The sequence below is a fragment of the Calidris pugnax genome, unplaced genomic scaffold (genome assembly GCF_001431845.1).
Source record: "Calidris pugnax isolate Ruff unplaced genomic scaffold, ASM143184v1 scaffold13, whole genome shotgun sequence".
Lineage (NCBI taxonomy): Eukaryota > Metazoa > Chordata > Aves > Charadriiformes > Scolopacidae > Calidris > Calidris pugnax.
The window spans coordinates 10,113,057-10,137,839 of record NW_015090810.1 but is presented as its reverse complement, the minus strand read 5'-3'; the positions used below and the strand labels follow the sequence as shown (position 1 = coordinate 10,137,839).

Sequence of the window (24,783 nt, the reverse complement as noted above, 5' to 3'; positions counted from 1 at the left end):
CGCCTGCCCGGGGGCGGCCGGGGCTGCCGCTCCGCGTCCGCGTCCACCGGCGCAGTCTGCGCCCCTGCGAGCGGCGGAGCACCCTGCGCGGCGGCAGCCTCCTCCCTTCCCACCCTCCACCCCTCCCCGCCGCCGCCCGGCGCTGGCGGCAGGCGACCGCCCCTGGGTGCCCGCGGTCCGCGGTGTCGGGGAGCGGCGGCTCCGCTTTCCGCCCGCGGAAACTTTGGCCGGCGCGCAAGGGGGAGGATGGAGCCGGGGGAGCCCGCGGGGGCGCCCCTCAACCGGTCCCGAGCTGGGGCTGAGCCGCCCCGGGCGGAGTTCAACCTCTCCGGGCTGCCCGAGGCGGAGGGGAAGCCCCTCTTCGGCATCGGCATCGAGAACTTCATCACCTTGGTCGTCTTCGGCTTGATCTTCACTCTGGGGGTGCTGGGCAACTCGCTGGTGATCACGGTGCTGGCGAGGAGCAAGCCAGGCAAGCGCCGCAGCACCACCAACATCTTCATCCTCAACCTGAGCATTGCCGACCTGGCCTACCTGCTCTTCTGCATCCCCTTCCAGTCCACAGTCTACGTGCTCCCCACCTGGGTGCTGGGTGCCTTCATCTGCAAGTTCATCCACTACTTCTTCACCGTCTCCATGCTGGTGAGCATTTTCACGCTCTCGGCTATGTCGGTGGACCGCTACGTGGCCATCGTGCACTCCCGACGCTCCTCGGCCTTGCGTGTTTCCCGCAACGCCCTGCTGGGCGTGGGGCTCATCTGGGCGCTCTCCTTCGCCATGGCCTCACCTGTGGCTCACCACCAGAGCCTCTTCCACCGTGACGCCAGCAACCAGACCTTTTGCTGGGAGCACTGGCCCAACCCACGCCACAAGAAGGTCTACGTGGTTTGCACTTTCGTCTTCGGCTATCTGCTCCCGCTGCTGCTCATCTCCTTCTGCTACGCCAAGGTGGGGCAAAGCGGGTGGTGGTGAAGGGTATGTTCAAGGAATGGTGGGGGGTGAAACGGTGGCAGGTATCCTTGAGCAATGGGGACGTGGCTGGGCATGAGGAGGGACATGGGGACAGTGTTGGGAGGCAACGGGGCAGGGGTGAGTTTGTGGCAGAAAGGGAGAAGACAGGTTTCAGAGCCAAGGGGTGACGTGTGAGTGTGGCACAGAAAGGTCAGGACAGGGATTGCACGGGGTGGAGATGAAGGTTGTTGAGGCAGTTACTGGGGTCTCCTCTGCCACATCTCCTCGTTGCAAAGTGCTAAGAAGCCCCAGTGCTCTGCTGCTTTCTCTGTCAACAGAACTCCCCGATTTCCTTGCAGTGCTGTATGAGGAGTTTAACTCAAACGAAATGCCACAAAGCAACAAGTTGTTCAGGCTTTAAACGAAGTACTGCAGTTCCTTAAAATGCAGCGCACTTAAAAAAACGACACAAACCCACTGGTTTGGTCCGATGCAGTTAACATGTTAAGAACAAAAGATGCATCATGCCCCCCGGTCCCTGTGAGCTCTGTCTTGCCCCATTTGGTGTGAATGGGGCATTTACACCTGACTTCAGCAAGGGCAGGTGGTGGTAGGGAGCAGTGCATGAGGACCCAGCTAGGAAAAAGCAATAAGTAAGGGTGCCTGAATAAGGGTGCTTAAGGACTTTTCTGCTCAGGCAAACTGTCAATTTTCTGTGAATATGAATTGCAGCCCTCAGTGTAGGGTCCACTGCTTGCTGCTGGACAGGGTCTGGAGCACTGTCAGTAGCAGGATTTCTCCTTAGGCAGTAATTTTCATTTGAGAGGACAGGACTGCTCTTGCGAATAAAGACTGCTTAAATGTTAAGAAGTCAGTTCTTTAATTGGCAAGTTAAACAGATGTCATTAATGTATTCAATTTGACCAAATAATTTTATGTTCTCTTCAGTTTTACATGTACTACATCAGCTTAATTATTATGTGCAAATTAAGGCTAGAGTGGCATCCAACTCTGCTAAAACCAGGTTATGCAGAACTCAAAGGACAACATTTCTAAATTACTATTTGTAATAAAAAAAAAAAAAATCTGACCTGTCAAATGGAGAAGAAATTCATGTTTTAATATATAAAGTGAATTCTGTTTTCCCAGGGTGAATACACTGGTATTTCATCTACAGTGGTGAATATGACAGAGCTGTGAGAGGAATGAAACTTGCTGTAGCTATAGACCACCAGAGCTTTAAGAAAATATTACTATTTCAGGGAGAATGCTATGGAATGCGTGCAGAGGGAGCTTTTTAGCTACTAAGAATTCTTATATTTTTCAAAGCCAAAGCATCTTCAGTTTCAGTATAAAGTACCAGCCTTCAAAGTCTAATTATATGACAAAAGATTGAAAACAAGTCTTGCAGAATTACAACAGTCCTCCATAGTATGGGGGGTGGGGGGGAGAAGGAAACATACTTTAAAGAAAATATAATAATTATAAATACAACACACCATGTTACGAAGCACCACTACAGAAGTAGATCTCTCCCTATTAGCATGAATGTGTAGTTTAAAAAAACCAACCAACCAAAACCAAAAAACCAAACCACAAAGCACCCCTATGTGAAATATATGCCCAGAACAAGTTCATAAAATCAAAGCCACTTGAATTTACAACTAAAATCTTGTGCTTGAATTACTGCCAGGCTGGGATCTCACCCTTGCTTGGTGATGTGTTTTCGGCCTGTATGTGTGATCTGGCTTGCCATGGTGTCAGGCTGGAAGGTGCAACCTGAAGGGGTGAGCTTTAGGAGATATCTAGGAGATACGTGGTATTCCCGTCAGTGTCAATGAAGCTGAAAAAGGCTATTGGAGGTATTTGTATCCTGCAGAATAAAGACTTATTCCTACCTTCATTAGGAGCCACTAGCAAATCTCCAACTACAATATTTTGGCACATGGGGCAGGGTGAGGGAGAAATTAAGGACGATAGTAGCCAAAAATCAGTGAAGTTTTAAATTCGTCAAAGGCATTGCTTCTCTCACAGGTCTGAAGCAAAGCGGTCGCTGCGAGCTTCTATTGATGTCACTGAAGTACTATGGAGTGCAACAAGTATTTTGGCTTCTGAATGCATGCAGGCTTAGAGGATTGCTGCTGTGTAATAGCCTCAGAAGCAATACAAAAATAAATGCATTACTTTCTTATGGACTTCACTGGTTTTCATGAGCAGTGGATTAGCTAAATAATGAAATCTTCTGATACAGTAGATTAAGACAAAGGAGACTCATTTCTCTATTGGAATATATTGCCTTTTCCAGACTCCTTTAAGGCAGTTCTGTTTCTTTTATAAGCAAATTGCAATTGAACTTTCAATTTTGAAAGTCTCATTTTTTAGGCACTCTAATAGGGAGTCGAGTTCTTTCTCTCTCTCACTCTCTCTTAAATTGTTAGGAGATGTTTGTATTTTCCCCAGTGGATAGCAATACTGTTACCACCTATGGAAGTGCTGAAACAGTGCTAGGTATTTGGAAACAGTGTCCCCCCACAAAATCAGAACTGGAAATCTCACGTGACATGCTCTTGAGGCAGACATTTATGAGATCATGCTGTGTCCTGTTTGTACAGCTACCCATTTCCTCTGTCCCACAAGTAACTTCAATTCAGTTTCAACCAAATTTGACAGAGAGTGAAAATACTAGAAGGAATGATACTTCCCTAGCTTTGTGAAAACAGGAGTCAATGAAGTAGGTGGAGAGTCTCCATCATCCTCTCTCCTTTAGAAAGAGTCTGTCTGCGCTCAACTGTTAAGCATCAGAGAAGCCATAGGGGGAAGAGGCCTTACATAGCATTTACTCATGGAGGAAACACATCTTTTTGGGAACACGCAGTCAAGAAATCACAAATCCATAGGATAGGATAGTTCTGGCTCATAGAACTGCTCTTGAAAGGAACTCTCTACTCCAGCTGGAGAAGCGGTGATTGTTAATTATTAGTTGAGTTGCAGCGCTGCATTCATTCTTTTTCCTTTTTTTAATTGCTAATATCATATTACTTCCTGCATTTTTTTTAATACTGACTTCAAGTGTTTTATGACACTGCTATGTTTGCTTCACTAATGTGTTCTTAAAGAGCGAAGTGATAGATGATTCCCAGTGAGCTTCTAACGATTGACATCTGCCAGGGTAGTGCAATGTGACAACTGATTTTGGGTGCTTCTGCTTTTGAGCACCCGATTATGAGGCTTCAGTCCCTGAAAGTCAGGCCTCCTTCAGTCAAACCTTTAGGTTGGACACCAAAAATCATTAGCAAACTTCTCCTTTTATAGATGTGTAATTTTAAAAGATTTTTATATATACACATAAAAAAAATGATTTCTTGCCTCAAGAATGTTTCAATTATTATCTATCATTCTGAATTCATGGAAGTCACGTTTGATTTATAGACTTGGTTAAAAGTAAGCCATAAAAAGTAGGTGCCTTAATGTAAAATACAAGCTTATATGGTTCTTGGCTTAAGATATTATATCTTAAATTTTGCTGAGCAGTGAGGGAAAAGTTTATTAAACTACACTGAAAAGAAAAAATAAAGGGTATGACACATTAGCGACACACTATTAAACGGAAGAGGTTGAAGGGTCTGTTGTGACAATAGAAATAGCTGCATTGCTTTAAAAAATCTATGGCAGGTAATGGCACTTGAATTTAAATAAGGTTCATACAATAAAATATGGTTCAGACTGTAATGCTCGCATTATGGCTCTGTTAAACAAGCCATTCATTCTTAGGTAATGACCTTGGGCAGGCTTTCCTGCTGCATGATTTTCAGTGACTGGTAGTGAAGCTGCAGCCAGTGGAAGGATTGTACACATCCTGCCAAGCAGGAAATACGCTTTGCGACAGTGTACACTTCAAACTTTTACAATGTTTGGTAGATTTCTGTAAACAGGAACAAGTAGTTTAAGCTATTTGTTCACTCTCCCTTAGTGGAAAATCCTGTTTCTCGATTTGGTCATAGTCTCTCATCCTGGGCTCTCAAACCATCTTGAATGTAGTTCCCTGAAACAACTTGGGGGGGGCAGGGGGAGAAAAAGAAAAGAAAAAAGAAATGGGTAGTCTGTAGGCAAAATCCATGGCCTCCCAAATGCCATCACTGGTAGCTGTGGTATAACAGTCTGGACCAGACCGGAACTTCTTATACTTCTATGACCCTACAAGTCTCCTTACACTTTCTTTCACAACAGCATAACTTTCTTCCCACAGCACCCCACCTTCATCTCCAGAAAACAGGAAAGCTATTCCTTCCCCGAGAGCCAAGTAAGATCTCTGATCAACAGGTACATGAAAGCTGGAGTTAGAAAAGTTTCATGTAAAGAGTTAATTTCTCCACCGAGCCAATTTTTTAAAAAATGTAACACCTTATGAGAAGGGGTTCTGACCTATTTTTTTGTCAAGGTGGGTATTCATTCCATGAGTTAAAAATGCATGTACAAATGTATTAGTGGATATTTTGAAAGGCTTTCTTCAGAGAAATAGCCCGAGACAAATTAAGAGGCACATGTAGAATTATTATTAATTCAGGTGAAGTGACAAAGGTTGTTAGAGGAACAATCGATTATTCATTGGCCCAGAGAAAAGATAATTTGAGCAGGCCAGTGAGGAGAGGTGTCTTTGATTTGCCTTGCAGTGTTTGTGCATAAACATGGCTCTTAATGTCCCTCCACAGCATTCTGTATAGGTCTCTGGGTGCTGTTCCACTGCTGTTGATAGGTAATTACATTCTGCCTCTTTCTCTTGCTGCTGGTTTGCGTACCATCTGGTACACTACCACACAGAGCCAGCATGTTTTCACTGCAGAGACTTATTTTATGAAATATGTATATAATCTGAAAGAGGGTGTTGTGGTTTGGGCTGGACTGGCCGCTGAAGAGTGACAGATGCTCTTCCTCACCTCCCTCTCCAAGGAGAGGGAGAAGAGAGAAAGAGATTTATGAGTTTAAAGGGTTCTAAACTACTTTAATGAAATATCCATAATAAAATAAAAAGAAAATAATTAAAAAGTTACAATATATACAAAACTGTATCACGCTCCCAGGATAATGATCACATCACCAGCAGGCACTGAGGAAGTCCCAGATTGGACTCAGCAACAGACAGAGACTGGATTCTGGATCTGGATTCAGAAGTGCGTGGATTGAGATCAAAGGCAGATGAACAGAGTCCTCCTCAAACACCAGCCATTGAAGAAAGAGGGCTGAATCTTTGATCCCTCAGCTTTTATACTGAGCATGGGGCAGATGGGATGGAATGCCCTGTTGGTCAGTTTTGGGTCACCTGTCCTGTCTGCTCCTCCTCGCAGGTCCGACCCTTCTATGTTCTTCCACTTCCCACCCTCCAATGGGACACACAACAAAAAACCTATCAAATTGTTCTCAGTTCATCTTAGAGCTATGTAAAGTCCAACCTAACATCATCTTCTAGCTGAGCTCTACACTCCAACACTGTCTAAAAAATTCCTCTTATTATATTTTAATTAAACCCTTGAGTTTAATTAAGCATTTCTTTTTTTTTAATTCTGTGTGGTTACAACCTGTTAAACACATTCAGCTGAAGAGCATATTCCCTGCTCCCCATGCCTAGAAATAATAGCTTATGCATATATTAGATTCAGTTAATAATGACTGCAGATAAAGTAGGGCATTCACCTCCATGCATCTGCTATCCAAAACCTTATGTGTAAATCACTATGTTAAATTTGGAGCCAGCTCTAGGATGATGAGTCTTTTTGAGACAATTTTTAAAAAATTACTTGCGAAAGGTGCATGACAAGCATCATTAAACTGTTGATAAAAATAATGTCTCATGTGAGATACATTTTAGTGTAAATAATATTTGAAAGCCTAGGCTTCTTTCGAAGATCAAATAGCACCAACATCCTGATTATATTAACCAAACATCCATCTGAAGAAAGCAAATTATGCAGGTGACTCAGAAAAGCTCTGGCTCAAAACATACACTTTTTATGTTCAATGAAGTAAAGGGCATTCTACATTAACAAGCATTGACATTTTTATGGAAGAAGAATGATTGGTAATTCTAGGTGCGTGATAGGTTTCCATTTGTTGCCTTGTTAATTTGTAATTCGTAATTTGTATTTGTTATGTAATACAGCTGAATTTTTATATAAGACTTCAACTGGGGTGTGCATTATATTTGTTGATTCACACACATGCAAATATGTAATTCCTTTGGGTTTTATACTGTGCATTTTTGAAATGTGTAAATTGGATCAGCGATGTTTGTAAGCGACTCATGTAGTACGGGAGAGTATACTCTGAAATATACAGTTTTGAATTTTAGAAAATGGTGAAATACAAGATGCAAATTAATCTTTTCAGGTTCTTAATCATCTGCATAAAAAGTTGAGAAACATGTCAAAGAAGTCAGAAGCATCCAAGAAAAAGGTAGATTGCTTTCATTACTAATATCTGGTTTTTTTATATTTTAGTTTTATGGCTAAGCTGATTTGGTTTTATATTGTTTGTTGCCAAAGATGTGATGGAGAGAAGAAACAGAAATTAAGTATTTATTGACATATTCAGTGTCTCTCTGGACTTTGCAGGACTGGAATCTTTTCTAATCCAAGTTTTTCGTTGCAATATATCAAGCCATTACCTGAGGTCCCTGTATTTTGTATTTCAGAGCATCTAAAATTTAGACACAGAGAAACGAACTCTCTCTAATATTAAATGCTTTTTTTTGCCTCACAGGCATTTTTCCCCAACTTGTAAATCTTTTTTTAAAATTATTATTTATTTTTTTAACTAGCTGAATTTTTTGATGTTTTATGAATAGTTCTGAGGTTACATGGTGAGACTTCAAAATAGGGTTTATTGTACTTCCCGATATAAGTCTAATAAGAGACTTTTAATGATTCTGCAATTCTTCTATGATTTTCCAGAAAACTTCTCTGTTCAGGACTTAAGTTATATACCATCTACAAGTAGAATCATGAAAAAGCAGAGTATCAGCCTTGAAACTTAGAACAATATCTGAAAAATGTGTTAATATATTGAATTTGTCATTTAATATAATATGGTTAGGATTTTTGAGCATATTTGACCACAGTAATCATTTGACTAACTTCTCCGTTTATGAATGTGGAGTCAGAAAAAAACCCTTAGGCTATAGCTCTTCATTTGATCTGATCGCTATTACCATATGGGCATACAGACTCTCTGCAATGTAAATGAGATATACATGGGCTCAACAGGGAATAAGTAATCTATTATTTATGCATTCTATGTCTTCTTGAAAAATATCCTAGTCAATAGATTTTAAACCCTAGAATTAAAAGCATTATAGCCGCGATTCTGTAAAAAACCTAACACTTATATACTTTTGCACTTTGTGTTGTCAAGGCCAAAGGTGTAGTTTTCAAAGGCATTCTGTATATTGCCATCTCTACTCTCATCTAAGTTTATTCTCAAACTGGAAATATCTGTACTTTTCCTCTAAGCACTAACTCTTAAAAATTGTGAGTAAAAATCAGATCTGTCTAGAAACTGGCTTTCATAGCTTCAGGGAAAAGCTTTGCAGATATGCCCGAGACTGCATGGATGTATCAGGGTCCAGTAACCAAAGGGGGAAAAAAAAAGGAATCACAAAACTTTTTTTGCCTTAGAAAATAAGTTTCTGATTCTATGCCTAACTCATGTTTTACAAAGCAATTGTGTTTTCACTAGTGTGCTGTCTCTCTCTGGTCACTGTCTTTTTTTCCTTCTACTGTTTTGTTAAGAATGCATTTCAGGCTTAATGATATATTTCTAGTTTTATTCAAACCTTTATGGAAATTTCAGTAGTAGAATCTTAAAATTAATTTGCTATATGTATGGGAAAAACGTTAATGAATAATACGAACACACCTAAATGCTATTCTTCATGCTTTTTGGTCATAAAACAAAAATATTAACATCGCTTTTTTTAGCTGGGTTTTATTTGCTAATGAGAAACCCTAAGCAAGATCCTATTAGGTAAATAAGAGCTGCCCTTTAGTGTTTCCCTGGTTGCAAAGTATAGTGAAGACTGTAGAAAGATAAGCTCTAAAGTTAGGCTTAAAAGGAATAATGGGATAAAACAGATGTTGTGAGGATCCCTTATGGAAAATTATTTATTCTGCACATATGAAATACCTTAAGTATAATAGTTACAAGAGATACATGGTCAGCCTCTGCTTTCAGGTGCATCTATACAGTCTATTGAAAGTCAGTGCTTTTCCTGGTGTGGTTTTTTTTTTATATAATTTGAACAAACTGAAGTAATACACCTCTTCTGAAATAACTGCATGTGTTATCCAGACAATCTATTTTCAGCTGGAATATTAACACATTGAAGAGATCAGAAAATTAAGTGCTCTTAATTTATACTTCCTTGTTAGCACATACTCTCCTGATAAGAGCTGAAACGGCAGATGTTTTTGTGGCTGTTAGTGGCAACTGAAACTCCATAGGGCTAAGCAGAGGAAGGGCTTGTGAAAATAGATGAATCCTTGAGACTAAACAAATTATATTCACTACAGATATAGTGTCCTTTGACTTCTGTTGTAAGATTTTGCTAACCAATGACAGTATCTGTCATAAGTTTTTTGGCCTGTTCCCACAGAAATCAAGCTTTTTTTTTTTTTCTGTAAGTTTCTATAAGTTATGTCATGTTGTGATTGGGTATGTCAGTCTGAATTATTACCAAGGATTTCTCAACTCAAGAGGTATGGGCCAAGTTCAATAAAGTAGCAAAAAGTCTAGGTATTCTCTGTGCTGCAGTATTTATCACTCTGTGGCCACTGGGATAGTTTTTCCTGTGAAGAAGAGCCTAAGTTATCTGAAAAATTTTGTTGTAAAGTATTAGTACAGTAATTATAATGGTCCATAACATAATATGCTTTGGAATTAATATCAAGATTTTATTGAGAGTGATTTAGCTGAGAGAGGTACTTATCAGAGGAGTAGATATTAATTAGTTGGGCAACTGCAAAGCACTAGCTGCAATTTCTGAAGTGAAAGCCAAAGGAAACATTGACAGTCAAAGTCCACTATGCCCTGGCTGAATTCCTTTAGCACCTGGAAGGCCTGTACTGACTGATACTGTAGCTGTCTGGATGGATATAATGAACTTGGTAGCCCTTCCTCATAAATAATGGAAGTGGGGCAGGAGGCAGCACTGAGGATATTTTGGGTTCCATTTTTCTGCATTCAGCGCTTAGTGGTGAGCTCTAATTTTCAGATTGGTTTTGACAATGTGCAATCACCAGAAATTTCAAGCTTCTTACTTTTCTCTTTTTTTCCCTATTTGTATCCCAAAATGTTGTTGTATAACTCCCCCTGTAACAAGTTTTTATTTAAAGGAGACACTTTCAAAAAAGCCCCTGCTCCTTTTGTAGACAGTTCAGCAAACTGTTCGTCTGACTGCTCTAGTCTCTTCCACCAGCTGCCTTCATGTATAATAGATATTTCTGGAAATTTTTGTCAGAAATCCTTGTGTACCACACTGAAATATAGATCACTAGATCTGGATGAGATTTCCCAAAGACCCATGTGATCATTATTTTTCATCAAGCTTGCGTCCACCTCAGAAAAGGCTAGGCATTTCTGTAGGGAGTCAGGAACATCATTCTTTACATTTGAATGAAGTTAAACATGCCTTTTACTGCAGCATTTTCAAGGTTCTCCTTGCATAGTTTACTATGCAAAATAGAGCCCATATAGGTAATGGAGGAAAATCAGTAAAAAATATTCCGAAATGTGTTCTCTCTCAGTATACCTTTTTATCCCCCAAATAATGGATTTGAAGCAGGTTTGAAGCTGATTCGTCAAGTGCTCATCAGACATCTGTGTTTTCCTTTCCCTGTCTCAGACAGCACAGACTGTGTTGGTGGTGGTAGTGGTTTTTGGCATCTCCTGGCTGCCGCATCACGTGATTCATCTCTGGGCTGAATTTGGAGTTTTCCCACTGACTCCAGCCTCCTTTCTCTTCAGAGTAACTGCACACTGCCTGGCTTACAGCAATTCTTCTGTGAACCCGATTATATACGCATTTCTCTCGGAAAATTTTAGGAAGGCCTACAAACAAGTCTTCAAGTGCCAGATAGGTAATGAGTCACGTCTGAATGATGCTAAGGAGAATAAAAGTCGCATAGATACACCACCATCTACCAACTGTACACACGTGTGAACGTTGAAAAGTCCTGCATGTTGGCTCTTCATTTGTGTGAACTGAACACCAAGAAAACAAAGCACAATGAGCTTTATCCTGGTTTGTCTTGATAAAGCTAATTGGTATTTAATGTACTGAAGTTGCGTTTGTGGCAAGTTTGTGAAACTGGTATGAGAGAAAACTGGGCTAACCCTTTCCATCTTAGATAGCTTTGTCAAAGGAAGCTCTTGGACCTTTGAAAGATAGTTGAGGAAAAAATGTTGGAGATTATATGTCTGTATTCCTACTCACTAAGTATACGGTGTGTAAATATTCAAATATAACATATAAGAAGGAAATGTTGATATGGAAAAGTAACTTTCTGACATGTTACTCCATCAAAGTGAAGAAATGGCTGAATTTTCTGTCTTACGGATAATAAATGCCATACTATGAATTCAGGGAGGAAAACTTTTTTTCTCTCTTCATATTGTTTTGACAGTGCTCTCTCTCTTTTTAAAGTAAAGGTGGGCTCTGATTTGGTGTTGAAATAACCAGTGTACAACTTGAGGCAATTGCTTTAGAAAGGAAACGCTAATTTTATCTGTTTAGCTGTCTATTTAATGTAACATACTGAGTAATGATGGACTTTTTTGCACTTCATATGCCTGCCTTACTGTATACACAGAACTTTTGTGTATGCTATATCAGGTTTTGTTTATAGCCTGTATGTAGTTGTACCAAAATGAGGATTTGTGTCTGTCTGAGAGAAGCTTTTCTTCATGTTGCATGTGCATGTAGGTGTATGTTTTGTTAACTTTATGGACTTTGAGATGGAGATACAGTTTTAAATGTGCAATATATACATATGTTTTAAAATATTAAGTTCCATAAAGCAACTCTGGGCAATGTTTAAGTGTTTAAAAATAGCATTCCCTTAAAAGTTGTAGAAGAGGTTTCGTATCATGTGTCTCTAAATTGGAAAAAAAGATGCATTTATATTATAAAGTATATAAGGTAAACTGCCCTATTCTGAAAATTCCTAAATAACATGAGTAGTTTCAGCAATTTTATAAAAGCACTTAATATGTCTTTAAGTGGTAAACCGCTAAAGAAATAGCAGAAGTGCACTCAGTCCTTTGAGAACATTATTGTTAGCTGGAGTAAGACATGCTTTTACCTTATTTATTAATGACCCATAGACCCATAGAGTAAATTAATTTTAAGGAACTTCTGTATATCCTCTCAAGGCAGGGCTACCCTCAGAGCCGGATTGTTTCCTTCTCTAGGCAAGTTTCCACAATTTCCAAGGATAGTGATTCAGCAATATTTTTGGGCAACTTTTGCGAGGGCTTAATAACCTTCACCAAAATATTTTTTCTTATCCCCAGTTGGGATTTCCCTTGATGTAGCTGGTAACTGTTGCCTTCTCTCCTTTCAATGTACACTTGAGTCTAACTAACTAATATGTAGTTTAAGATGGTGATTAAATTCCCTCCCAGCCTTCTCTTCTGAAACGACACTCTTAGTCTCTCCTCATCCGTTGTGCTCCAACTCCCTGGCCACATTAGTGGCCTTCCCCTGGCTGCCCTCCAGCATGTCTATCCCTCTTGTGAACTGGGGTGTTCCAAACTGAACAATGTGTTCCGGATGTGGCCTCACGAGCACTGAGTAGACTAATCACTTCCCTTGACCCCTTGGCTGATTCTTGTTATTACAACCCAGTATTACAGTAATTTATTGCTGCAAGGGTAGACTGCTGACTCATATTTAATTTTTTCCCTCGTGCCTTCTCTCCTTTCAATGTACACTTGAGTCTTGTCTCTAACTAACTAATATGTAGTTTAAGATGGTGATTAAATTCCCTCCCAGCCTTCTCTTCTGAAACGACACTCTTAGTCTCTCCTCATCCGTTGTGCTCCAACTCCCTGGCCACATTAGTGGCCTTCCCCTGGCTGCCCTCCAGCATGTCTATCCCTCTTGTGAACTGGGGTGTTCCAAACTGAACAATGTGTTCCGGATGTGGCCTCACGAGCACTGAGTAGACTAATCACTTCCCTTGACCCCTTGGCTGATTCTTGTTATTACAACCCAGTATTACAGTAATTTATTGCTGCAAGGGTAGACTGCTGACTCATATTTAATTTTTTCCCTCGTGTCATAGAATTATAGAATAGTTTGGGTTGGAAGGGACCTTTAAAGGTCATCTAGTCCAACAGAATTACACTGAGTCCCAGCCCAAATTTCAGGACTTTGCTTTTAGCTCAGTTGAACTTCATGCACTTGATAGCTGTTACTTGCATTCTTCTGGCTTATGAAGGCCTCTATCTGAAAGGTACCCTTGCTCTCCAGCATATCTACCACTCCCCTGGGTTTGATATCATATGCAAACTTGCTGAGAGAGTCCCGAACCCTTGTCTGAGTGTTTGAAGATGCTAAATACTGTTGGCCAGATGCTCTGTCATGTTCCTTTTTCTCCACAAACTTGCTTTAAAAAAATAAATGTTCAGAGTGGTGGAACCACATCAACTATGGAGGGTTAGTTCACATGAAAATATCTATGGTTACTTGTCAGTATTGTCTCCTTGGAATCAGTAAAATAATATTGAAGACATGCTACTGCATGCAAGGTGTTTGTGTCCATTCTTTCATACGAAGAGACATTTTGGTTATATTGCTAGGAACACAAAATTTATGAAAAATTGTCAGTTGGAGAAAAAGGGTTTATCTGTGCAGGAAACCATTTTTTGGGTTAAGATTGAGGTTAGGAAACACAGCCTAGAACAATGTTGAAGTTCTTTTCAGTTTTCAGATCCTCATCACCCAATATGTAGAACATATTAGGAGATTCTACAGCTTTGAAAATGATATTTTTTTCCTTTAAAAAACTTGCCTGTGATTTAATTACTTGTAATTTTTGAATAAAAAATTACAATGTAAATATGTAATTGTATAAATTTAGCATGCTGAGTTTATTGTTTCATCTGAAAAGGCTTTTATTTTCTTAATTGTACATAATTTTAAACCCAGGTGCTTGACAGTAATGGAGCTACATCTGTTTGAAATTTTAAGGATGAGGAGGTGGGGGAGGACTGCAGTAACTACCAGTTAGAAAGGTCCACCTGGTTCCTGGTGAGTATCAGTAAAGCTTCCATGTCACTTTTCAGAGAAATCTTAAGAAGCAGCTGACACTTTAAGGCTCAATTTCCTACCTAAAACACAAATCTGTTAATTGGTGTCTCCAGTGTGACTTGACATGCTCACCTGTGACTGAGTTGTGAATGTAGAAGTAGTGTTAACGTGTACAGTGAACTGTGTCTAACCCCTAAGCAGCTGGACAGTTAGGCAGGAAGTTGTTCTGCCAGAAAAAATGGCTAAATTGGGCATAAAATGAGGGAATGGGCACTAATCATGACTTAAAACTGAATGTCTGCTTTCGAGTTCTGAATGTGTTGGCAGGGATTATTTTTTGTGGTGGAGGGCAAAGCAAAAGTTTCAGTCGCCTCATACTTTTTTAGCTCTTTTTAACCAGAGGAGTTGATTTCAGTGAACACTGAAGTTAAAAAAAATAAAAATAAAAAAATATTTCTCTGGCTAGAGCTGACTTTTCTACTCTTAGGAAGATAAATAAACCCACTGAATTCCACCCTGTTGTGTGAAGAGAACATTATTCTGTACAAAACAAAACAGGCAACTTGAATGATTACTTAAATTCCTCTCGAACTAGAGCAAGATATGTGTGTGTAATAAAGCAAATACTTAAATTCCTCTTAAATTTCTCTTCAATTATGTTTCTTATAAATTGAGAGAATTGGAGAACTCCCAATGAAAAATGTTACTGACATCTTTTTTAATAAACTCCTTAAAATTTTGTGGGATATATACTGCTACCTCTTTGTGCTGCTTCATGAGTGTCTCCTGAAGTTTATTTCAACATTGATGACAGAAGTTAACAAACCCCATCAGATCAAGTAGGATGAGTTGTTCCATCAGGGTTCTTCATGCAATGTTGTCCCTGCCTGCTTGTGGGTAGGTGTGTGAGGTATGACACAAAAGAATACAGCAGTGCTTTTCTTCACCTAATAAAGGCTAAAATACCTTTCCAAGATATGTGTGGACCCGGATGCTATACAGAAATCAGAATTAGGATGCATAGCCAAAATGAAAAAAGAAAAAAGAAAAAAAGAAAGGCACTTAACCAACCTACTGTTCTTCATGTGCAAACACACTGCAAAATGTTGGGACTTGCTCACCTGTATGTTCAGCTCTGCTCACTTCACAGGTAATTGTATCATCCATTTAACTAATTTTAAAGAAAATAATTATTTTAGTTGAATGTGAAGCTAATGCTTAATGATGACTTCTAAGTGAGTCCTTAAACTACGCAGTTTTCAGTCAGAAGTATGTACTAAACATTCATGATATGTAATAATGTAAACAACAGTATAGCCTAAAATTTCCGTCTTGAATCAAAAAATGTGGAATTTTTAAATATTTTTCATATGTCTAGGGTAGGTAACAAAATCATATGCTATAGTGGATTACAAAGATATGACCGAACTGGATGAAATTATATGTAAAAATATTAATGACTAATGAGTGTTCCCATCTGCAATCTTAATATTCTTTCAATATTTTGTATAATGAAATTAATTGGGTCTTTATTTACAAATTCTTCTGAAGTCATTTTCTCAATTTAAACTCAGAAAAAAACATATTTTCAAAACAATTTAAATTTTGGCAAGATAAGACATTTTAATAACATGTTTTAAGTTGTGGTCCTTTGAGCTTTGTATCCACTTTCACTTTGTATGCATGCACCTCTTTCTTAAAAATTCAATTATTTTGATAATCTATTATATCTTTATTTTTAAAAATATCACTATCTCCAAGAGATAAACATTAAGATTTGTATATTAATGTTGCAGTGAAGTAAATTTTACTTAAAATCCCACATTGTAAGGAAAGTGAGGGATCTTTTTATAAAATAATGTTGTGAGTGCATTATTTTAGACATTTTTATCTTCCTGGTTGCTTCACAGTACCATGTGTCACATTGAAACTAACGATATTTGTGGTATTTTGGGAAAGGGTAAAAGCAGAGAAAAGAACAGCTTCTAGCTTATAGAGCTTGTGTTAGTGTTGTGCATTCTGGACACGTGCACATGTTGAAGACCAGCAAATTAAAATTCCGTGTTTATTTCAGTGTATAATGAATGTAAAGTAACATGCAGTTGTTTTAATATATACTGTACTTTGCGTGAATTTTCAAGTGATTTTTTTCAATTGGTCTCTGAAATTGAAATACAAACTGCTTTTCTTATAAAATGTTTACACAATGCTTAAAAACAAGCAGTGCCTTCAGGAAAACTTGCAGAGAAAATAGTGTACACAGAACTTAATAGAGTTTGATGGCTAGAGGTCATTATGGGTTGAAAATACCTCTTTTAAAATTTAACCGATATAAAAACTATACTCCTTTTCAAGTACTGAAGTGCAGGAGGCATGGTCCTCCTTTCATTCAGGTTGGTAACTGTTAATTGAAATTGATGGAATTCATTGATATTTCTTATTCAGGTGCAATTTAAATCTCTGTAATTTATGTGTTGCTTAAGAGACACACAAACAGAGCCAAATCCATATATTTGAATATGAAAAGAAACAAAGCTCTACAAGGATGTGAAATTCAAATGTATTTTATTATATCAAAGCTTGTATGTGGCTCCCCTTTTGGAAGCAGGCAGTCAGATCAGTGTGAATAGAATAGAATAGAATAGAATAGAATAGAATAGAATAGAATAGAATAGAATTTCAGTTGGAAAGGACATACAATGGTCATCTGGTCCAACTGCTGGACCAGTTCAGGGCTGATCAAGTTAAAGCATGTTATTAAGGGCTTTGTGCAAACACCTCTTAACCACTGACAGGCTTGGGGCATTGGCTACCTCTCTAGGAAGCCTATTCCAGTGTTTGACAACCCTTTTTGTAAAGAAATGCTTCTTAATGTCCTGTCTAACCTCCCCCAGTGCAGCTTTGAACCATTCCCACGTGTCCTGTCACTGTATCCCAGGGTGAAGAGATCAGCACCTGTCCCTCAGCCTCCTTTTCTCCAGACTAGACAAACCCAGCATCTTTAACCATCACTTATAAGACATTCCTTACAGCCCTTTCACTCCCTTTGTTGACCTCCTCTGGATTCACATCCTTCTTAAATTGTGGGGCCCAAAACCGCACACAGTGTTCAAGGTGAGGCCGCACCATCACTGAATACAGCAGATAATCCCCTCTTTTGACTGGCTGGTTGTGCTCTGGTTGATGCACCCCAGGAGGCGGTTTGCCCTCGTGGCTGCCGGGGCACACGGTGACTCCCATTGAGCCCGCTGTGCACCAGCACCCCCAGATCCCTTTCTGCAGGGCTGCTCTCCAGCCACTTCACTTCCAGTTTATAGTTGTGCCTGGCATTAATCACTCCATCCTAGGTGCAGAATCTGTCATTTTGGACTTGATAAATTTCATCCCATTAATCATTGCCCAATGCTTCAATCTATCTAGATCCCTCTACAAGGTTTCTTGTCCCTCAAAAGAGTCAACAGCACCTCCCAGTTTGGTATCGCCAGCAAACTTGCTAACGGTGTATTCAGCTCCTGCATTCAGATCATCGATAAATATATTGAACAGAATTTGACCTAGAATTGAACCCTGAGGAACACCACTGGTGACTGTCACCAGCTACAGGTAGCCCCCATCACTACAGCCCTTTCAGCCCTGTTATTCAGCCAGTTCCTCACCTGGTGTACCATGAACCTGCTCAACCCACAGTTGGACAACTTGTCCAGAAGGATGCTGTGAGGCACAGTATCAAAAGCCTTATTAAAATGCAGAAAAATTGCATCCACCATCTTCCCTTCATCCAGTAGGTGGGTGTCCTTGTCATAGAATGGTATCTAATTAGTATATTGTTGTGTAGACTTGCATTAACATAGAGTCAATACAGTAAAAATAGCTAGATAAGCAGGAAAACACAATATGATCAGTTCAACATCTAATGACATGTACTTTTAAAAACAAAAATAAATTCTACAGAATGAAGTTACAATGATCTGCAGTTGAATTTATCAGTTTTACTCACACATACTGTGCTGTTCTTAAACAACCACTTGTACTTGACATTTGTAGATTCATCCTAGCCAGATGATACATTTACGGCATGCAGACTGAGGTCTCATTTTATAGAAATATTTCCTGAAGTGCAGCAATCTTCCCTTGGAAAGTTTGTACCATTTCCCTTGCATGGTCACTCCTTTCCCTGATAAACACCTAACCGTAGTTTAAATTTGCTGAGAAAAAATGAAATGTCTCCTTCAGTAATAAATAATCTGAGCTACACAGGTGTTTCTAGTGATACTTGTAGAGACTCCATCAACCTGGTTAAGTTTAATATTAGGATTTTGAAAGAAAATACAAAATTCTCACTGATGACTTTAGAGGTGACATTTATAGATGAGGTGATGACATGACAGTGTTCCTTTACACTGAATTTCACGATTTAGCATAAGCAAACTGGTAGTTTAAATATCGTAAAATTACAAGTCATGCATTTAGGGATGAAGAACATGAGGGAAACTTTAAGAACTGATTATTGTACTGGAAAACAATGATTCTTAAATTGTCAGTTAAATAAACATAACCTCCAACTCTGTGTAGCTGAAAGGACTTGCACAACTCCTGTACTGCAAATTCAGAATGTGGCAGTACCTGAGCTTGTGGCACTGGAAACACCACTACAAACAAGAAGGTTTTTGCACAAAAAAACCCCCAAACCACTCAAGCTGAAAAAATCAGCAATTCAGCTTAGGGGGATACAGTTAAGAAGTGGTTTAATTATAACATAGCTCTGTACCCATTATGACAGAGAAATACCTGATGCTATGCAGCTCTTAAATGAGTGGATGAGTTTGCAAGATCCAGTACAGTAAAATTAAACTATAACAGTTGAATCTGTAAATGAAGTGGAAGTCTTTTCATTAAGCCATGGATGTAAATAACCTTAGAATGTTTAATGAACAAATGTGGTGTATCCATCTCGCTTCAAATCACACTTGCGAATTTTTCAAAAGATTTTATATATTTAAATCTCAAAATACAGACTAGGTGGTAGCACTGCTGTAAGAAAAACTTGCAGCTTTTGTATTTAGACCTGCTGATTGCAGTGGTCCCTTCTGACCTTAGGCTTTTAGCATTCTCGCTCTTCTTTTTATAATTAGTAGTATGAGAGCTATGCAGATATGAAGAAAAAACATCACAAAACTGAACTATTATTCAGTCTGTAAGTGATCACCTGAAGATGTATAGAGAGTAACCCACAAGTGGGCTACATCTTGAAAAGATCTTCTGGTGATTAAGAAGTTTGATTGAAATCTCTGGCATATGGATTGCCATCGTTAGAGAAAGAAGTACAGTGATGCTGCATGCTCTTCTTATTTTGCTTAATTACTTTTTGCCATAATTACTCTAAATGTAATCACTCTGCATTGCTTCTGCGTAGCAATTTATTGTTTTCATGAGAGCTATGAGCTGACAGTTGCTGGCACATTTGAAACACCTGGTGTTTCTCTCCCTAACTCAATGTCAAAGATTTTTACCAAGCTGTTTTGAAACTGTATTGGAAATCTTTACAAGCTAGAGGCTCTGACAATAACATTTTCATTTCAGTTCAGCTTAAATGAAAGCTTGTAAAAGCTAATTCTATACTGAACACATGATCTGTGCTATAGTTTGAAAAACCCACAATTTATTGTTGTTGAGACAATTAGTATATCACCTGATGACCCCTCCCCACCAGGGAAGGGGAATAGGGAAAAAACAAGGAAACACGAGGGTTGATACATAAACAGATTTAATAGAGTAAAACTAGATAATTAACATTCATAACACTAAAGAACATATATTGATCCAAATATCACTATAAAATATATAAGGATTATACTCAGCCAATTGTGCCAGTAGGAAGCTGTGCACTCCCGGCAGTGGACAGCAAATGTGGGAGACTGTGAGCGCTGTGCCTTCAGGAGGAAGGGAAGGGCTCAGGGGTCTGGCACTGGGGCAAGGAGTTGTCTGGACTGTTGCCGTCAAGAGAGAGAGAGCACTTCGCAAACTTTCTAATTTATATTGAATGTGATGTTCATGGTATGAAATAATCCTGTTTGGCAGCTTGGGTCAAGTGCCCGGGTCTCGCTCCTCCTCATCCCTGCACCTGGCAAGGCTTGAAAACATTGAGACCTTGAAACCCACATACCATAGCTGGCTAGAAAGTAAATGTTTTCACAAATTCAGACACTGGAGTATTCTAAAAGTCAGTTTTCCCAGGTGTTAGAAGAAAAATTCTATGTGTGTGTTGCAACAGATTTAAGAGTACCCTGATAATACGGCTTGATGCACTAAATGAAAAGTAGTACCTAATCATTAACATTGGAAGAGAAGAAGGAAGAGTAGGAGGAGAGTGAGCAAATGTTGAAGACCATTGATGTTTGGGAATGAAACATATTTAGTGTTCCAACTTTCAACCACTACCTAGGCAATACTTAGTAGTTTGTAGGCAATCACCTCCCTCAGCCTTGTGGTCATGCTTCTTCTGATGTAGCCCAGGATACAGTTGGTGTTCTCAGCTGTGAGCACACACTGCTGGGTCAGGTCCAGCTTTTCATTCCCCAGTACCCCTAAGTCATCCTCTGGGCTACTCTCAATCCCTTCATCCCCCAGCCTGTATTGGTACTGGGGGTTGCCCCAGCCCAGATGCAGGACCCTCATCAGGTTCACATGGGCCCACTTTTCAAGTCCGTCTCTGGCTGGCATCCCATCTGTCAGGCATGTTAACCACACTACCCAACTTGGTATCAAATGAGACACAAAATGAGACACAGCAAGTGTGGACTTAATTTTCACCTGCAGTATTACAGCTGATGTCTGTCTGTGAAACTTTTTTGGAAAGAATACTTATACTGTGATCCCATGCTGGAGAAAATCTTAGGCTAATAGTAATGGAGAACTATACCATGAATATGGACAGAAAATATTGTCCACATAAAGGGCTCATGGCCATATTGCTATGTATAAAATAATACATGGTTGTCTAGGGTATTTTGCAATCACAGAAACCTCATTAAAACATTTTTGTTATTTTGCTAATTTTTACACATCCAGAAGCTTTCTAGAATGTCAAATGAAATAGAAGCTTGTATTAAAATTATCTATTCAATAGTTTTCATTAATATGTAAAGGGAAGAATTTGCTCCTTTTTTTATGACAGCGATGTTATCAATGGTATAGTTGAGTACAGTGGAAGTAAATGGACTTTCCTATTTCTAATCTGAATCTTGCAGTATTTACCCACTCTGAAATATACTGTTCCAAGACCTGTTCCACTTTTCATTGTGAAATAATGATTTTTGTGTGATTTTAAGTGAAATCACTTCCATCAGTGTAAATGAACATGGTAATAAAATGGCTGCTTCGTGGCTGGTAAAATGGAAATTGTTATTATAGAAGCTATACTATGCACGTTTTTTTGTTCTTAAAATTTGGCTTAAAACTTGTAATCCTTTCCTCCTTATGTATGAATGGTATTTATTGTATTTAATTCTGACTGGCTAAAAAGACACAAACTGGATGTATTATTTCCTCGGTGACTCAGATTTCTAAAAAAGTGTGTATTAATTATATTTAAGCTCATAGCACCAAATGCCTGTCCATGTCCTGCTTTTCTAATCTGTAAAGACCCCTCACTGCTACTGAAAAATACACTGCTTTTTAATTACTTTATCCTTCCAACAATTAGTGCACGAGAGGCAAAGAAGAGGGAGAATATTTTTAAGACTTTATTTCTAAAGCCAGGGACTGTATTACACATCATTCTAAGAGGCAAGAGGTTAAATTAGCAAAGTGCAAATAAGGGTGAAACGGATCTATTACTGCTGCATATTTATGTAGATGACTGAGTCAAGTGCATCCCTTGTTTTCATTAGAAGAAACAATGAAAACTGTTCCTGTTGACCACATTCTATTCTATTATCATCGTAGTTGTATTGTAACTTCTAATGTACTTCACCTGAGCAAAATCAAAGTTATTGTTAAATTAATCATCTGGACTTTACTGACAGAAAGGGAAAGATAAAAACATGAATATGTAACAGTAAAAGATATTGAAGGAAATAAGTGGGATACTGGGGATGCCAACTTTCACTAGGCAGTTGTAAAGTTCTCCAGCATGCAATTTTTTGGGATGGATCACTGTATAATTTAGTAGATCAGTAAGCTTTCCTACTAAACATATTTCTATATATCTGTTATAATCTGTCACTTATTTTGTCCCCCCCTTTTTTCTTTTTTTTTTTTTTTTAATCTGATCTAGTTTCTCAGGAAATCAGTGAGTCTTTCCAATTATTTCAGTGGAAATCAGATCTGATTCTCTCTCTCACTGCAAAATAGTGTTCAAATTACTGCAGTCTCTCTCCTTGTTACAAAACAGCGTTCTCATGAAGACAGGAAATGAAGTATGCTCCAAGGAAGAGGAAAATCTCCTGATACACTTTTGATGTCATGAAATCTGACCATTATATAAGGAAAGCTGCAATGTCAATCAGTATGAGACTTGACCCCATTTGTTATTTCTTGAATAAAAAATTGAGGGCTTAAATTAATCCCTGAATCTCCCTTGATTTCCTATTGCTGAAAAAAAGAGAATGGTAAAGAAAAAGATGATCTCATTTGTTATAGGCTATGGATTTGTGGAATAATGATACATCCAAAAAGTATCTAGATGATGCATAAACGTTCCATGACATTATTTAATACACACTGAGTATGGTGTAGTAAATTTTAAAAAAATAAATAAGGCGATTGTTCAAAACAAAAATAACCCTTGCATGTTACCATCAGTAATTCAGTTAAGGAAGCAGATGATAGCCTTTTGGAGTGGAAGTCAACACATATTAATCAGACTTTTTGGCGTAGCTGCAGAAAGTGGAGGACATATTTTTCTCTCCTCCCTCTTTTCTGTATTTTTTCTTAGTATTGCCTCAGGTTTTACTTTGTACTTTTTGCTTACTTCTCTTTCCTTGTATGAGTCATATTTTTATTTAAAAAATCCAAATCACAGTTCTACAGGACTAATCATTTACATCTCTGACATATTTATAATGTATTAAAAGTTTATTTTTACAGGTAGTATCAGTAGCATATCAGCCACATTTGATTGCACCTATCCCTAAATCCTACCAAAGTGGTTACCAAGCAAGAGGCACTGTCAGTTTATCCAAATGTAAGCGGCCAGCCTAAGTCAAATAAAGTTTCCACAGAGACATCAAACAGATGTCACCAGAACATCTCATTTTGCAAGCATTATCATCTCATTAGGAGCTCTGAGACATTCTGTTCCATTAAACCAGGAACAGGCAAGCTGCAGTAGGTGTCTAAAACATTATGTAGCTCTGCGTGTCTGTTTGCTGTAGTTGAGCATGCTTAATCCTCACTGCTTCTAACAAGGTTTCTAGTGAAGTTAATGGTGTTACAAGGTTTTGCCTTTAAGAAGTCTGTGACTGCAGTTGCAAGACTGCTTTGGTTAAATTGCTGAAAGGAGGTACCCGTTTCATTCTGAGAGCTTATTTTGGTACAGCTTTCTTCAGAGTTCCTTCTTTTGTTATTGTTTTGTATCTTAAATGTTATCTGTCAAAATCTGTTTTTATTGATAAAAGTAGTACTCTTCATAGTTGTGGATGCCCCATCCCTGGAACCATTCCTGTTCAGGTTGGATGGGGCTCTGAGCAACCTGATCTAGGTGAGGATGTCCCTGCTCATTGCAGGGGTGGTTGAACTAGATGACCTTCAAAGGTCCTTTCTAACCCAAACCTTTCTATGATTCCTATTCCTTTCAGTAGGAGAAGAATGTCAAGAACATTGTGGTGTAACTAATACCATGGACCAGGACCTGGATGTCCTTAGACACACGGTGTCCTCTGATATCATTCCTCTCTTGTTTTAACTGAGACAGTGTTGCTGTGCTCTAAAAGACCCATGAAGTGTGTCTCCCTGTCTTCTTCCCAGGCTCCAGACGACAGAGATCTGGCAGTACAGATTGTTATTGGAGGCGTGGGCAACATCATGCACCGGGTGCTGGAATGGCATCTTCTAATGCAGCAGCTACTGGGGACTTTGTGACTTGTTAGTGACTGATCTCTCACAGTTACCTGGTGCAGGCTGGTACTTCCTCACTTCCATTATTTTTGGCATGCCCTGAAAATTTTTAGGTGCCTTGAATTTTATTTTCTGCACAAGTTTAGCTCATAGCACATCCTAAACAGTGTGGTTAATACATGTTTTACTCTTATTGGAGTAGTGCTCCTGAAGTCCAGAAGTAGGTTTCCACAGTCCTTAATGCTGTCCTTTCAGAGGAAAAAAATATTTCTCCCAAACTCTTCCTAAATCAGTGCCAACAAAGCTAATAAATTTGGGGTAAAGAATAATGGAAAGGATTAGCAGTACATGTTTTGTACTTCAGCAACTCATTTTATGTTTTTGGCAAATGTGAAGTTTTTTATTGGTTTGCTAGGCTGTTTACATTTATGAGCAGCTAAGTGACAGTCAGAGAAGGTGACTAAAAATATGTT

The 24,783-nt window shown here is 38.9% G+C and overlaps 1 protein-coding gene across 3 annotated transcripts; it reads left to right on the top strand.

The window, feature by feature from the left end:
* Positions 1-60: 60 nt before the first annotated feature.
* On the top strand, positions 61-12,563 carry GALR1 (galanin receptor 1). Of its 3 annotated transcripts, XR_001411573.1 has the most exons (4): positions 61-948; positions 5,198-5,271; positions 6,030-7,398; positions 10,844-10,918. XR_001411573.1 is itself a non-coding variant. In XM_014938768.1 (3 exons), exons 1-3 carry the CDS (start codon positions 247-249, stop codon positions 11,159-11,161), a joined length of 1,086 nt encoding a protein of 361 aa, XP_014794254.1. In that variant the 5' UTR covers positions 72-246; the 3' UTR covers positions 11,162-12,563. The 3 variants fall into 3 exon arrangements, 2 of the variants coding, with proteins under 2 accessions (XP_014794255.1, XP_014794254.1); XM_014938768.1 differs by lacking the exon at positions 5,198-5,271 and having other exon boundaries at positions 72-948; positions 7,333-7,398; positions 10,844-12,563; XM_014938769.1 differs by lacking the exons at positions 5,198-5,271; positions 6,030-7,398 and having other exon boundaries at positions 10,844-12,563.
* Positions 12,564-24,783: the final 12,220 nt, after the last annotated feature.